Source organism: Cavia porcellus, unplaced genomic scaffold, assembly GCF_034190915.1.
Source record: "Cavia porcellus strain 051 isolate PalLab524CR breed Dunkin Hartley unplaced genomic scaffold, mCavPor4.1 scaffold_3, whole genome shotgun sequence".
In the NCBI taxonomy this organism is placed as follows: domain Eukaryota; kingdom Metazoa; phylum Chordata; class Mammalia; order Rodentia; family Caviidae; genus Cavia; species Cavia porcellus.
In genome coordinates this window covers 68242950-68260626 of record NW_026947486.1, presented here as the reverse complement: position 1 = coordinate 68260626, position 17677 = coordinate 68242950, and the positions used below count along the sequence as shown (strand labels likewise).

The following is a 17677-nucleotide window of genomic DNA, read 5'->3' as shown; positions in this document are numbered from 1 at the left end:
GACCGGCCCAGACTTCACCTAATTAGATTGAAATAATAGAATTCACCTCAAGGAGACATCACAGAGGGCTAGTTTATAAGACTCAGAAGATGCCAATCAAGCCATATATATATATACTTATAAATGGGGCAAATAAAAACCTGAAAACAGGAAGGCGACATAAAGAAGCCCAGGAGGTGAATTCTAGTAACAGGTGTGTTTAGAAAAAAAGCATCAGGACTGCCTTTTGATCCTAGCACTGCCTATCATTCCAGTTTGGCAAGCACACCATCATGGGAAAAGATAATTTTCTAAAGAAGCTGAGTGCAACTATGGATCCTAGATTGCTATCAATGATGCTCAGCCTAGGAGCCACTGTCAAGTACCCACCTTTCCTAACTCTCTCCCCACTAGGAAGGAATCAGTTTATGCAGCAGTTGATACACCCAACCTGCTAGCCACAAGATCAGTGAACTGGAGCTCAGTTCCTTGCAAGTGCTACAAGTCAATTTTCTCTATTTTTTTAATTAAGTGAGAAGAGAGTACAATGGGAAAAGTCTGATAGCAGTGTAGATAAGACTGTGAGAGCTCTACTTTTTTTTGTTTTTGTATGTGTATGTTTCTCTTTTTTCTCCTTTCATCTTGTATTCCTTTTTGAAAGAACTAGAGGGGCACCACTGTATTAGTAAGAGTGCAGGAATCTGAGCAACTGCTTGTACTAAGCGTGATGGCTACTTTTCTCTCATTGCTGAGACAAAATATCTGATACCCAAAATTAATGAAGAAAAGGTTTATTTAGCTCACAGTTTGTGGAGGTTCCAGTCCGTAGCCAGCTGGCTGAAGAGCAACAGTTCAGGGTGGGAGAGGACAGTGAAAGCAACAAGAACCAAAAGGGGAGGGCTGAGAAAAGGCTTTTTCTGTCCCTTATATTGTATGTGGACCATTCACTCTAGAGTAGATGTAGCACTCACACCCATAGTCCCAGCATTGGACCATGAATCAATCACAAAGTATAGAATCCTGCCCTCCATGACTGTATAAGGCTTTTGGAGGACATCTAGACACAAACCATAACACTAAGCTACACTAGCTTTTTCCATGCCAGGGATTGTTTAATAAGATTAGCTATATTAGTTATTTGGTTTCACAGTAAGTTGGTTCCTATCTTCCTGTATCTTCTGCAATTTTTTGAGTTATACTCCCTCCTCTCTTCCTTCCACTCATCATAGTCTTTCAAATCTCCTTTCTTCTGTCTTCTTTTGCATTACATGAATACTGTCAACAAAATGAAAATTTTAATTTGTCTTTTTCTACTTTTCATTCTGTGCTATCTGACATTGCCCTTAGTAAGGGCGAGGGGGTCAGCAATATAAGACTGCAGGACTAAGAGTTAATGCATTTATCTCTATTTCCTTACTAAAAACCATGTCTAGAGTCATTTCACAGGGTTAGATATACTAGTTTCTGGTTTGGTCATTAATCAAACACACTCAACCAATACCCTCCATGTGCTTCATTTGAACTGCTTCCCCCTTCCTCTTCACTTACTTTCCCTCTCACAACCTTCTTAAATCCCCCCTCTCTCTTGCTTTTATATGACACAAATACAATCAAAATAATTTATTTTTATTACTTTTACTTCTTAATTATTTTTCTCTATTTTGTCTTTTTTACTAAAAGAATATATATATATATATATAGGATATATATATATATATATATAGAATATATATATATATATATATATATATATATGAAGGATTTTTATAAGTAAAAAAAGAATAAAAATTAATTATGGCATTAGTTGATATAGTATCTTAAATGCTATATAAAGATTATGTACCAGATTGTCATCCCCAAAAACTTTGTATTCAAGATACAAGTGTTCTATCAGCATATTAATTGGATCAGACTTCCTAGAGCTTTCCTTAAATTCCCATTATACTTCTTTCCCTCTTCTTCCTTATTTACATTCCTGCAAATAATCTCTCAAATCCCTCTCCCAATCCATCGAAATAAAAATAATATCACTAAATTCCTACCTTTTTTCCTTCTTTCATTTAATATTATCTCTTTTTTCTGCACTTTTTTTTCTCTTTCTTATTCTTCTTCCCTTCTGTCATCCTCTATATACCAACTTATTCTTTATCAGTCCTAATACATTATTGACTTCCTGAGATATTGAAAATTTGTGAAACTTTCAACAAGTTTAAAATTATATGACTGTTATATGGTTGTTTCTGTGTATGCTGGTAGTTGTTTATTCTTCTCAATGCAGTGACCAGGACTAATCCTAATATTTGAGTAGGTTGAATAGGAACTTGAACACCAAAATGTAAATAAAGCCGAGGGCAGATCATAGGGAGACATACACTAATTAAAGACATCTACATGGTAAGGGGTTTTCTACCATAACTGATCTTCAACCATCAGCACAAAAAAACTAGAAACATGTGAAATTAATGGAGTAAATTGTAATCCAAAACTCTTATCTCTCCAAAAGACTATACACAGGCACTGAAGTGGAGGATGTTTAAGGCAAAGGCTCAAAAAGAAAATGATTAACATGTCTGAAGAAGAAATGAAGCTAATGTGCATGATATTCAATATCCTCAAACTGTATATATCTAACAGGTAAAAGATTTTATTAATAAGATGTTCAATTACTTAAAGAAGACACAGACAAGGATATGAATATGTAGCTTCATAAAAATTAGAATTATGAAAGGAATCAAGAGGAAATCCTGGATATGAAAAATTCATTGAATTTATGGGCAACAGGAATGACCAATCTGAGGAGAGATTGCCAGAACCTGAAAAAAGGGTGATATGGAAAATCATGTACTCAGTGATACCCTAAAGACAAAAGCTAGATGCAACAGTTGCTAAAAGACTCAAAAAAAAACCTAAGAATTTTCAGTTAAAAGCAAAGTCAGAAAATGACACGAAGTTACAAAACAAATTTATTTGCCATAATCATGACTGAAAAATTTCCAAATCTAGGGAAAGAAATAAATACCCAAGTAAGTAAAGAACACAAAACCCTAAATAGTCACAATGAGAGTAACTTATCCATGACCAACTATGTTCAAAATCTCAGAAATTCAACAGAAATACAGAATGCTAAAAGTCATTAGAGAAAAAATTCATGTAACTTGTCCATCAAATGAACAACAGATTTCTCAATACAAACCTTAAGTGTGAGGATATCTTGAAGAGGAATTTTTCAAGACCTAAAGTATAACACAAGCCAGCCTATACTGGAGTATTCTTCTAAACCAACAGAGAATTAAAGACACTCCACAAAAAGAGAATCTAAAGACTTGTGACCACCAAAACAGGATTGCACAAAGTACTCCAGGGAATCCTAGACAGAGACAGCAAGTCACATTGCCAAGGAGCCCAGAAGAAAGAATACATATAATTGGAAGAGAAGCTAAAGAAAAGGAAAAAATAAATGATCATTAGAAGAAAACTAATGCACTGATATTATTCATTATATACCTTTTAATAGAAGCAATGAATGTAAATGATCTTACCTCCTCATTCAAAAGACACAACACAGACAAGCAGACTGTATCAAAAACAAAACCCATCTACTCCATGCAACTAGGTGAAGCTATCCTGCTTTCAGACAAAGTGAACTTGAAGTCAAAACTGATTAGAAATGGCAAAAATGTTCAGTACATACTGGAAGTGGGAAAAATTCAACAGGAACAATTTCAAATACTTATGCATCAAAGTTGGTACAAGCAATTTCTTAAAATTAAAAACTTGATATATAAGGACAGACAGATAATAATAAAATCATCTCAGTACTCTAGAAAGAACAACCAGCGATCAGACAAGATAAAGAAATAACAAGGGGTTTCTGTAGGAAAAAAGAAATGAAACTATCCTTGTGGTACACAATGTGATTCTTTACATAGAAGACCACAAAAACCCTATCAGAAATCTCTTAGAACAATTTTATCAACTGGCAGTTTATAAAATAATGAAGAAAAAAATCAGTATTATTTCTGTACATCAACAATGAAACCACAGGGAAATAAATCAGGAAATTAATCTTATTCATGGTTGCTGAAAAAAAGCACCTAAATACATAGACTTAACCAAGAAAATGAAACAACTCTAAAATAAAATCTATAGTATTCTAAAGAGGTTGAAATGGACATGAGAAAGTAGTAAGATATCTCTTATTCCTGGAAAGATAGAACCAAAATCATTAACATGGCCATATTATCAAAAATGATAAATAGATTTAATGCAATTTGAATCAGACTACACAAAGCGTTCTTCACAGAACTAGAAAAAAAAACAACCTAATATTTACATGAAACCTGAAGACAGTGAGCCTAGCCAAAGCAATACCAAGCAATAAGAGCAAAGCATGACACATAAAACACCTTATTTCAAATTATACTACAAACTTAGAGTAATAAGAAGAGCTTGGTACTGGCAGAAACATGACTACACAGACCAGTGCAACAGAACTAAGAACACCAGTTCACATCGTTTTGGAGAAAAGTGGAGGGTAGGTAACTCAAAGAACCTGAAAACAGAACAGAGTAACTAATTTAACTGCCACATACCCATGCACTCACCTCAAGGGCTAGTGGGCAGCAGAATGCCAGGTAAAGAGAAGGCTTATAGGGCCTGGGGATTTAGCTCAGCGGCATAAGCGCCTGCCTTGCAAGCAGGCAGTCATGAGTTTGATCCCTGGTACCGATAAAAAGGAAAAAGACAAAAAAATCCACAAGAAGGCTTATACTACATAGCAGGAATGCCGTATGTGGAACATTCAGCATCCTACTTGACACAGCTGAGGTGACACCTGGCAAAGCCTAGCTATGAAGAACAGAAGGAAGGGGAAATTGGCCCTGCAACAGTTAAATGGAGCAAAGTCAGAAATTTGGCAGAGCCAAAAGAGAGACAAAGGGTACCCCCTTCTGCTCTTTCTGTGGGTGAGGCTGAAACTGATAGGTATCTGTGGTTAGTGAGGCAGGTATCAGTACCCGGACAAGCACCATTTTGGCCATACAGTGGGCAAGGAAAACATGTGGAGGGAAGGCAGACTAAAGTTCACAATATTTACAAGTCAAATCACCCAAAGTAATTAGACCCAAAAAAGTTTACAGAGGGAAATATCTGCAACTCAAAACCAGGACACAAGTAAGGAGGAGGCAACAATCCTCAAGACTTCAGATAAGCAATTTTCTATCCTACAGGTGAAACTATGGCTAATCAAATCAGTGATGCTAGTGTACAGAAAGCTATGTCAAAGCTCTGGGTAAATGCTATAACAACTGCTTCAAGGTTATTATTTTTATTTCTATTTATATTTTGATTGTTTTAATTATTGTTTCCTTCTTTGATATGGGTTATCTTGCTTTTCTATGTTCATTTTCTTTCCTGTATTTCTTTCTTTTCTTTTAGCTCTTGTTTATGGGTATTGGTTGGTTATTATAATTTATTCTTTAAGGTTTTTGCCTTTGACCTGTTACCACTTCTTTTTTTTTTACCACTTTTAGTACATTTTCTCTCTTATTTTTTAACTTTAAAAACTTTTTAGTATTCCTCTTTCATTTTTGTTGATTAGTATATGTGCATAATTTATGATATATCTTAATTGGTGTTTATATCCCATTTCCTTTCCCTCCCTCCTCCTTCTGTCCATCTCTCGATACCCTTCCTTTTTTTTGGACATGTTCACAGTGGATAATATTTACATTCCATGTGTAGAGTTGGTACATGTACATAGCATCTCAATACCTTTTTAAATACCCTTTCCTCTTCCTTCTTTGCCCCCTCTCTCCATCTCTTGCAAACTGAAACTGAAAATAAAGTATAAAATAAAAGAACATATCAAATAATGAGATGGTTCTTTCTTTTCTGTTTTTCACTCTTTTTCCTTTCCAGTTTTTCTCCTCTTTCATCTGGCATCCTTGCATTCCCCCTTTTTCTCTGCAAATATCTAATGATACAAATATAACAGGAACCTGTGTAAGTGCATTAGAGAATAATAATTTATAAGCACTATAAACTAAACAGTGTCATTTAAGGCCAAAGTAGCCCTTAACAAAATTGGATTTACCAGAGCCCCCCAAAATTAAACTACAAACACATTAACAGGCACTGAAAGTCATACAAGCTTCCTCAATATTTAATTTCCAGCAATCTGTACACATCCTCTCTTGCCTACACAAATACTCTCAAACCCACATAACACCAGAGGATTGCCACAGTATATATTTTTTAAAAAACTCCAAGAGAGTTTTACTTTTTGTTTGTATTTTGCCCTGTTGACATTTCTCTTATGTTTCTCTCTTCCCATTGACATACTCCATTCTCTGTAATCTTCCTCTCCACATTTTCCCTGCTCCTATAACCTAGTAAAATATTGTTTATAAGGTATATTCATAAAGGGTAAAATTATCAAAGCAAATTCTAATGTATTTGATTGTGTATGTTTATTCCTATTACACTGCTATGTTTAGTGGAAAGTCTCTTTTTCAAATGCAATGACAAGTCCTGGGGGCCAAAGGTGTGGGAGGTGATTCCCAGCAGACAGGGGAAGCTTTGGAACATCTCTTCTAGCTTGCAAGACTTAAACCATCACCCTAAATCTCTGGAGGATGCATGGGAGGTCCCCGAGGGCACAACTGGGCCATCCTTAGAGACTTCCAATTCAGTTCCAGGAGTCAGTGTGATGTAAGTCCCAATGCATGGGAGAAGCTTTAGAACATCACACAAAACCCAGAAATAAAGAAAAATGACAAAATGAAAGAGCAAAATGCAGTCTCAAAGCTCCGCCCATTGATATAAAGGGATAGACCAACTAGACAGAAAATCAGCAAAGAAATAACAGAACTCCATTACATCTGTGAAAAAATGGAATTGGTGGACATATACAGAGTGTTTCACCCAACAAAATCAGAATATACATTCTTCTTAGCAGCACATAGAACAGTCTCTGAAATAGACCATATAATAGCCCATAGCACATGCTTAAGTAAACGCAAAAAAACCCTGAAATTATCCCATACATGTTATTGTAACATAGCGCAATGAAACTAGAAATTAATGAAAAAAGAAACTGCAAAAACTCCACAAAATATGGAAATTGAATAACATACTCCTGTGTAATCAGTGGGTCCTAGAGGAAACAAAAGAAGAAATTAAACAATATTAAACAAAAGAAGAAATTAAACAATATTAAACAAAAACATAACTACAACTTACTGGAACCTGTGGTTATGCAATGAAAGCAGTCCTCATAGGAAAAAAATGTACCAGTGAATTCCCGCATTAGGAAAACAGAATGAACAAAAATAAACAACCTGATATTACACCTCAAACATCTAGAAAAAGATGAGCAAGGCAAGCCCAAAACCAAAAGAAGGGAGGAAAGTAGAAAAGTCAGAGAACAAATCAATGCAACAGAGACTAAGTAAACAACATGAAGAATTAATTAAAGAGTTGGTTCTTTGAAAGAATACATAAAATGAGTAACAACCTACCTAGCCACCTTATTCAAAAAAAGAAAGAAAAACTCAAATTTATGCAATAAGGAAGGAAAAGGTAAAATCACTATAGACCCGGTGAAAATACAGATCATCAATACCTATTTTGAAAACCTTTATTCTTGTCGGCTCAATACACAGAAGAAATATACAGATTCCTAGAAATATATGAATAAACAAAACTGGGTCAAGAATATGTAAAACTGCTGAATAACCAATTTAAATTAATGAAATTGAAAGTGTAATCAAATCTTTACCAACAAAGAAAAGCCCAGGTCCAGAAGGATTCACTGTGGAATTCTACAAGAATTTCAAAGAAGACAATGCTGACACTGCTAAAAAACCTCAATGAAATTGAAAGGGAAGCAATTCTCCCTAAGTCATTCCTAGAAGCATATTTTATTCTAGTACCAAAATCTGAGAAATACCCAACCAAATAAAAGAACTACTGGCCACTGTCCCTAATGAACATAGATGCAAAAATTCTCAATAAAATATTGGCAAACAGAATTTAGCAAATTATCATGAAGACTATACACCGTGACCAAGTGGGATTCATCCCAGCAATGCAGGGATGGTTCAACATACGTAAATCAAAAATGTAATCCACCATATTAATAGAGCCAAAAAAAGAATCACATGATCATTTCTAGAGATGCAGACAAAACTTTTGATAAGGTCCCACACTTATTCATGATAAGAGTTTTGCATATAATTGGAATAGATTGTCTATACCTCAATACAATAAAAGCCGTCTATGACAAACCAACAGCCAGCATCGTATTAAATGGCCCAAAACTGAAAGTCTTTATCCTAAAATCAGTCACAAGACAAGGATATTCATTATCACAATGCCTATTCAATACAGTGCTGGAAATACTAGCCAGAGGAATTAGGCAAGACAGAGAAATAAAACGGGTAAGGATAGGAAAAGAAGAAGTTAAATTATCATTATTTGCAGATGACATGATAATCTACATAGAAGACCCCCAAAACTCCATTGAAAAACCTCTAGGTATAACAAATAAATTTAGTAATATAGCTGGATACAAGGTCAACACTCAACAATTAATAGCATTCCTATACACTAACAACAAAATCACTGAGAGAGAAATAAGAGAAGCCACATTCTTCACAGAGGCATCCAAAAAGATGAAATACTTGAGAGGCAACCTAACAAAAGAAGTCAATATCTATTCAGGGATAATTACAATACACTGAATAACAGAAGTCGAAGAGGACCTCAGAAAATGGAAAGATATGGAAGAACATGGAATAGAATGGAATGGAATGGAATGCAACAACAAATATTGTGAAAAAGGTCATTCTCCCAAAGTTGTTATACAGATTTAATGCAATCCTAATCAAAATATCACTAGCATACCTCACAGATCAAGAGAAATCACTGTTAAAATCATCTGGAACTAGAAGAGACCTAGAATAGCAAAGGCAGTTCTGAGCAACAAAGGCAAGGCAGTAGGCATCACAGTCCCTGACTTGAACTTATACTACAAAGCTGCTGTAATAAAATCAACATGGTACTGGAATAAAAACATACCTGAAGATCAATGGAAGAGATTAGAAGGTAGAACCACAACTACAAACACACTCAGCCACCTTATCTTTGATAAAGGAGCTAAATAGGTTCAGTGGAAGAAAGCCAGTCTCTTTAATAAATAGTGCTGAAAAAATTGGCTCTCGATATGCCAAAAACTAAAACTAGACACATGCCTATCACTATACATTAAACTAAAGTTTAAATGGATCAAAGAACTAAGTATTAAAAGAGAATCACTAAACCTGCTGGAAGACAAAGAAGGTAGACATCCCTAAGACACATAGGTAGGTAGTGAATTCATGAACAAGAATCAAACTGCACGCGAAATGCTTCACAGAATTTGTGACTGGGATCACATCTTATTAATGAGTTTTGCATGTCGAAAGAAATCTCTAGCATAGTGAAAAGAAAACTCACAAATTGGGAAAAAAAAAACATAATGAACTGTCCCTAAAACAAGGGACATCTGTCTAGAATACATAAAAAATTTAAAAAATCAGAGCCCTGAAATTCAAAGACCCAGTCCATAAATGGGCATCTGAGATGAATACACAGTTCTCAGATGAAGAAATACAAATGGAAAATAAATACATGAAAAAATGTTCAGCACCATTAGTCATTAGAGAAATGCAAATTACAACCACACTGAAATTCCATCTCACTCCTGAAAGAATGCCCAGGTTAAAGAAAACTACCAACAACAAATGATGGAGAGGCTGCAGAGGAAAAGGAACTCTTTTGCACTGTTGGTGTAAGTGCAGACTGGTGCAAATGCTGTGGAGGTCACTCTAGATATTCCTCAAAAAGCTGGGATTGGAAGTTCCATTTGACCCAGCTATTCCACTTCTGAGCATATTCCCAGAAGAACTGAAAACATCATACAACAGTGATATATGTGCACCCATGTTTATAGCAGCACAATTTGTAATAGCCAGATCTTGGAAACAACCTAAGTGTCCATCAACTGCTGAATGAATAAAAAGTTGTGGTATTTTTATACAATGGAGTACTATTCTGCTATAAAGAATTACCACATTGAGATATTTATATAAGTAAGTGGATACAACTTGAGACTATATTCATAAGTGAAATAAATCAAACTCATGTGTGTAAATATTGTATTGTCTCCCTAGTGTAAGAAATGGTAAGAGTACATAAGACACAAAAACCTCAATAAATACAGTGCAAAGATAAGAATCTGTTCAAAGAGGAAAAAAATCATATCTCGGGCAAAGGAGGAAAAAGAAAAAGGAAGGGAAAGATATCTAAAATTATATAAGCACACTTAAGGTTAGCTAAGATGATTTCATTACAAATTCTGTAAGTTCTTGAAACAAAAAAGTTAACATTCATAGGATTGGAACAATTGTGCATGTTAGTATACGGTGATCTGAGGAAATCTTGAAGAACATTATGTAAAATAACAATCTTAGTTATGCTCCTACCACTTTGTTTTGAAAGTGTATATTGTCAGTGTTTTGGGCTCTTGCTACTGTTATTTATTTGTCTTTTTTGTTTCATGTTTTCCTAGTAATTTGTTTTGTTATTTTCAGTTTTGTTTGTCCTTCTAATAGAGAAAAAATAGGTATACATGTAGAGACTTAAACATGCATAGAACTTCTCCTAAACATTTTATGAGAATCGATTATATAATGCATGATGAAATGAACAACTACTTTGAAGAAAAAGAGACATTATGTTATCCATTGCTGATTCCGTATCGACAAGCTGTGAAATCCAGTAATGCCATTACTCTTTGTTGAGAGTGATTTTCATCTGCTTTGTATTGTTTAATTTCAACATACTTGAAGGTACAGACAGCTATTTTGAAGTGAACGAGAGACATTATGGCAACCATTGTTGATTTCTCTATTGTCCGTTTTGAAGGCCTATAATGCCTTCATCACTCTGTTCTGATCAGTTTAATACTATTTTATTTTGTATGAATTCATTGTGTGGGAAGACGTAGACAACTATTTAGAAGAAAACAAGATACATTATGATAGCCAGTGCTGACTTCCTGTTGTCTTGTTTTGAAATCTATGCCATTTACATTGTTTTCTTCTGATTGGCTTTGTTCTGTTTTGTTATGTTCATTTTTATCCTCTTTAATACAAAATTTAAATGAATACAATAAAATGCAATGACAGGTTCAACCCAATTAATTTGAATAGACTGAAACATAGACCATATATGTGCACAAATAAAGCAAAGATCAATACATCACCAGAAAACAGAAACTAAAGGGATCTTCTTATCAACAACAAACTCTTTTCATTCTATCTGAACTCAAATCTCAGTACCAAAAAGAAAATATGAAAAAAATAAGCCAGAAATTGCCTGTACATACTCCCACTTCTGCCAAAGCAGATCCAAGCAGCACCAAAGGAGAGCAACACAAGCACTAGATAGCCAATTTTTGCAAAATGGTTAAAGAGGATATAAAGAGATTAAAGAGGATGTAAAGAAACTAGTGAGTTCAAAAAGGACATAACTCTAAAATTGGTGGAAATAATGTAGAAAATAATCAATATGGATATGGGAGATAACAAATATAACGTTGGAAAAACTGACTTAACTAGTCCAAAACATTAACAATAAACATACTAGAGATATAGACTCCAAGAAAAGGTGTCAAGCAGAAGTTCTAATGATAAAGAGTCACATTATTATCTCAATAGATGCAGAAAGAGCCTTTGCAAATACTCAATATCCATGTGCAACAAAACCTCTGAAGAGAATATGTGATAAAAGCCACTTAAAAGAAACTATTGCCAACATCATACTAAATAGGAAAACACTGAAAGCTTTCTCTGTAAAATCAGGAGCAAGACATGGATGTCCACTAACACCAGTTCTCTTCAGTACGATACTTAAAACACTAACCAGTACAATTAGGCAAGAGAAACAAAAGGGATATACATAGAAAAAGAAGAAGTGAAATTTTCACTCTTTATAGATGATATTATCGTTTAAACCAGAAGAACACAAAAACTCCATCAAGACGCCTAGAATTGATAATTAAGTTCAGAAATATAGAAAGATACAAAATGAAAGTACAAAAATCAGTAGTTTCAATTTATGCCAATAATGAAGTCTCTGAAAAATAATTTGGAAAGCAAAACTATTCATAATAACAGCAAAGAAAATTAAATACTAAGAATTAATATAACCAAGTAAATAAAAGACCTCTGCAACAAAACTATCATATTCTAAAAAGGAAGATCCAAGAGTACACTGGAAAATTGAAAGATGATCCTCTGTCCTTGACAAGCATAAACAACAGTGTCAAACTGGTCATACTATCAAAACTGATATATAGATTTAATACACTCATTATCAAAATACCAACAACATTCCTCACACAACTACAAAGAATAGTTCAAAAATTCATATCGAAACAGAGCACAACACAACACAACAGGACAGAACCAGAATGGCAAAAGCAGTCCTGAGCAACAGGAGCAAAGCAGGAGGCCCACAATCTCAGATTATGAGTCATATAAACTACAGTGATAATGACAGGGTTGTCCTGACATTAAAAACAGACACAGGGACCAATGACATTGGATAGAGGATTCAGGATTCAGACTCATTGAGTCACCTAATCTTTAACAAAAAAAAAAAAAAAAAAAGCCAAAAACACATGTTACAGTAAAGATAGCCTCTTTAGCAAACGATGTGGGGAAAATTGGCTATTGACATGGAGAAGATTGTAGCTGTAACCATAAGCTTCCAAACAACAAAGTAAACAATCCACAGAGTGAAGAGACAACCTATAGAATGGGAAAACATTTTTACCAGCTACCTCAGACAGAAGATTAATATCTGGAGTATTTAAAGGACTCAAAAAGATTAGATCATCCAGAATAAAAGACTAATAAAAAATGGGTAACTGAAATGAATAGAAAATTTTCAGAAGTATCAATGACCAAGAAATATATTAAAAATGTTCAACATGGCTGGTTAGTAGAGAACTGCAAAGCAAAACTGACATTATATCTTACTCCAAAAGAAGGGATATCATCCAGAAATCAAACAATAATAAATTCTGGTGAGGTATGGGAAAAAGGGAACCCTTCTACCTTGTCAGTGGGAATGTAAACTAATAAAACTACCATGAAAACCAGTATAGAGTCTCTTCAAAAAACTTAATTTTCAAAAATGTAAATTCCATTCAACTCAGTTATTCCACTTGCAGGAATCTTCCCAAAAGAGTTAAAGACATTACATTAGAGTAATGGCCTTATTTATAACAGCACAATTCATAATATCTAAGGCATGAAAGTAATCTATACTTCTGTTAAGAGATGAAAGGATAAAGAACATATGATATTTATAACACAATAGAGTAGTACTCTGCCATAAAGACAGATAAACAAGTAATTTTAAGAAAATTCAAGCACCTTGAATACATAAGTGAACTAAGGCAAAGAAGGTTAATAATTATATGGTTCTCCTATATGAGAAACTCAAAAAGTAAATAAATCAAAGAGCAGAATAAAGACAAACAATAGAAAATAAGTAGATAAATCATTATCAAATGGGAAGGAGACTAAGAAATTGATGTAGCTGGGTAGAGGAAAGAGATACAAAAGTAATTAAGATATGTTATATACATTACCAACTACTCACAATGAGTGCATATATGATGTTTCACAAACATATATTAATTATAACAAAGAATCGAGAATGCTGTAACAACCACAAGCACCTTCAGTGACTTGATATTTGACAGAGAGGCCAATAACATATGCTGGAGAAAAGATAGTCTCTTTAAACAAATGTTCATAGGAAACCTAGCTACCTGCATGTAGAAAAGTAAATCTAGGGGCTGGGGATTTAGCTCAGCGGCATAAGCGCCTGCCTTGCAAGCAGGCAGTCGTGAGTTCGATCCCTGGTACCGATAAAAAGGAAAAAGACAAAAAAAAGAAAAGTAAATCTAAACCTCTATCTTTCAATCCATACTAAAATCATAAAAGAATAGATCAATGACTAAGATATTAAAACAGAAACACCAAACCTGCTAAAATAAAACATTCACGAAACTCTTGAAGACATATGTATAGAAAAGAACTTCCTGAAGCGAACCTTAATTGCACAAGAAATAATACCAAGAATCAACAAATGGGATCATATCAAATTAAAACATCTTCTGCATGGCAAAGGAAACAACCAGCACAGTGAAGAGACAATTTACACAATGGGAAAAAATTTGCCAGTTACTCTGCAGACAGAGAACTCACATCAAAAATATACAAAGAAAAAATATATAAAGAACTCACAAAATTAGATGCTTCAAAATAAAAGACAGAAATCAAAAGTGGTCAATTGAAATGAATAGACAATTTTCCACAGCACAAGTACAAATTGTCAATGTATACATAAAAATATTCAGCATTTTTAAACACTAGAGACATGCAAATCAAAACATTGAGATCCCATCATCAGAAGAAAATGTAATCATTGCATGTTCAAAAAAAAAGCAACAAATGCTGGTGAAGCTGTGGTGGGGGGGGGCTTTCCTGCATAGCTGGTAGCTGTATAAACTAGTAACATCGCTGTCAAACTCATTATAGAGATTCCTCAAAGAACTAAAATTTAAAATTGCCTTGGATATAGGCTGTACCTGTTCTTGGCATCTTTCAGAAAGCACTGAATTCATTACATTATAGTGATACTACACACTCATATTGATAGTAGCAGTTCCCAATAGCTAAATTATAGTAGCAGCTTAGATGGTTACCAACAGATGAATGGAGAAAGAAAATATACAATATCATAGAGTAGTATTCATGCATAAAGAGGGTACATTTAAGTCATTTATAGGAAAATGAATAGATCTTGAGAACATAATTATAAGTAAAATAAATCAGATACAAAAGGTTAAATATCATACAGTTTCTCTTAAATGAGAAGTCCAACATATATATAATTGAAAGAACATAATAAAATCCAGATAATAGGAAACAGGAAGGTAGTCTTTGTGTGAATGAGAAGGGGATCTAGGGAAAAGGGGGTAAAAATGATAGATAAGCATATGTACTAATTCCTCCAAATGATATTGCTATGTATCATAAATATATACATAAACATATACTTCTAAAAAAGAATTTACATCTTCAGATGACTCATAATCCACAATCTTAATATACTATCACACAACTGTAGAGTATACATATGATCCTCTTGGAGGCAAAGTTTCTGTTAAAAAAAAAATCTTTCTGAGAAATCAATAAAAAATACAAAAATAAAATGCTGGTTTGGGGGCAAAAAGAAAAACTTCAACTCAGTTATTTTTAAAGAAGGGAAGAAAATGAAAACGCCTGTAATGTATTTTATAGAGTATTTTTGCTAAACACTAACTGTAAGAAATGTTAAGTGATCCAATAAACAAAAGTTTTATTACTGCTCTATAGGTATTCAGATCTGAAAAAAATCAGCTTCAGATATTTATGTCTGCTTACAAAACTATGTCCAACTCAATGATTACATGTTAATGGTAACATAGTGTAATTATTAAACTGCATTTTTGCAAACAGATCAATTGGGCCAGGGTTTTAGCTCTGTGACATAAGCACCTGCCTGCAAGTAGATCAATCTTGGATAAACAGGAAGGAAAAATTCAGGTATTACATAGGCTTTATTCTGTGATCTATATTTTTTCATTTTTAATAATTAGGTACATGGATAATTTACCTCTTAAATCAACTTTTTGGAAGACTATTACATTGATAAACTTACCACTATGATTAGGACTGCTTATAATGCACATTTACTCCACTCTTACCTGGTTGGCCCATTGGTCCAGGTGGTCCTGGTAGTCCTGGTGGTCCCTGAACACCAATTCCTGGCTGCCCAGGAGGTCCTATTGGCCCAGGCTGCCCACTTGGTCCAACATCACCTTTAAGAAACACATTAGTTTAGATATTAAAACTAACAGCTGAGTGACCCTTCCACAGGAACCATAATATCCATGTGAAAAGGCATGTAATTTGTAGCAAGAACCTTGAAAGACTGGCCATTCATTAGGACAAAGTACATATAAGTACTCAGATAAGGGTATACAAAATTAATTCATAGTCTTATAATTTACCATATACTAAACACTCAGCTTCAGTAGTTAAATCAACTTTACAAAATACTACAAAAGATTATACATTGCCTCTATTTGTAACTCATCATGGTAATTATTTATAAATTTAAAATATATTTTCAGAATATCTTTATTTTAAGGTATGTAGCCTTCAATATTTTCCTCTTTATTAATTCAAGTCAATGGCCTAAAATAGTCTTAAATCTCTTCTGACAGAAAAAAATATCTCTTTGACATCAAGAAACTTCGCTGTCTCTCTGTCTTCTGTTTCTCACTGCCATTTTTCAAAACTTTAATCTTTTTAAAATTTCACTCATTGTAATGTACCATTTGACTAGTTTTAAGAAGTGCATGTAGTCAATGAAAACCACTAAAAGCAAAATATAGAACTGTTTCTTCAGTACCAAAACGGTCTTTTACCCAGTAGTAATTAATCCCTCCCCAAATTCCAATTCTCTCTCAACCACTGTTCTACCTTAAAACATACAGTTTTTTTTTTTTCTTTTCAAGGATGTCATATAAACGCAATCATGCAGGTGGTAGCCTCCTGAGTATGTTTTATTTCACTTAGATTCATTCGAGATTCATTAATCTTGTATCAATAGTACTCCATTGCATTATTATGCTACATTTTGTGAATCTTTTCAATATATGATGGACATTTGGGCTGTTTCCAATTCTGTTTGTTTTGTTTTGTTTTTTTGTGACACCCTATTGCTATCCAGTCGAGGCCTTGAACTCACTGTGTAGCCTAGGCTGGCCTAAACTTCCAGTGATCATCCTGCCTCAGCATCCAGAGTGCTGGGATTACAGGTATATATCTCATACCTAGTTACTGTTTCCAATTCTTTGATTACAAATAAAGCTGTCATGAACACTGACTTGTGAATTTTTGTGTGAAACTTCACATTTACTTTAGTAAATAATTAGAAGCATAGCTGTTATGTCATGTGTCAAGGCCATATCTATTCCTCTAAGAAATCATCAGACTGCTTTTCAATGTGCCTGTGCCTTTAGCGTCGCCTCTAACAATGTATATGACTTCCAGTTATTCTGCATTTTTGGTAGTGCTTGGTATTGTCACTTTTATTTTTTTTTTAAAATCTAATTCTAATAATTATGTATCTCAGTGTTATTTTACCTTACATTTTCTGTGATGACTAATTATAGTGAGCATCTTTTTCACACGTGCCTCTTCACTATTCAGGTATCTATAATTGTGAGGTATCTATTAAAATTATCCATCTTTCCAATTGTATTTTAAAAACTGGATGGTTTCTTGTTATTGAGTTTTTAGAATTCTTTATATATTCCACTTACAAATCTTTTGTCAGGTATGATATTAAAGTACATTCAAATTTAGTAACATATAATTTATCAGTTTTTTTTCTTTGTATGGACTTGGTGTCCTAATAACACTTTGCCCAGTCCATGGGCACAAAGATTTTTCTCATACTTTCTTCTAAAACAAGGGAAAATACAGGATTGACCACGAGCTAAATTTGACCTACAGTCCTATTT

At 33.9% G+C, this 17677-nt stretch overlaps 1 protein-coding gene across 2 annotated transcripts in view; it reads right to left on the bottom strand.

Moving 5' to 3' along the window:
• Positions 1–17677, bottom strand: part of Col4a5 (collagen type IV alpha 5 chain) — a 230895-nt gene that overhangs the window by 66102 nt on the left and 147116 nt on the right. For both annotated transcript variants that reach the window (XM_063246265.1, XM_063246266.1), the window contains exon 31: positions 15851–15964. In XM_063246265.1, the coding sequence (XP_063102335.1) occupies positions 15851–15964 (114 nt within the window). The remainder of the gene's footprint in view (positions 1–15850; positions 15965–17677) is intronic.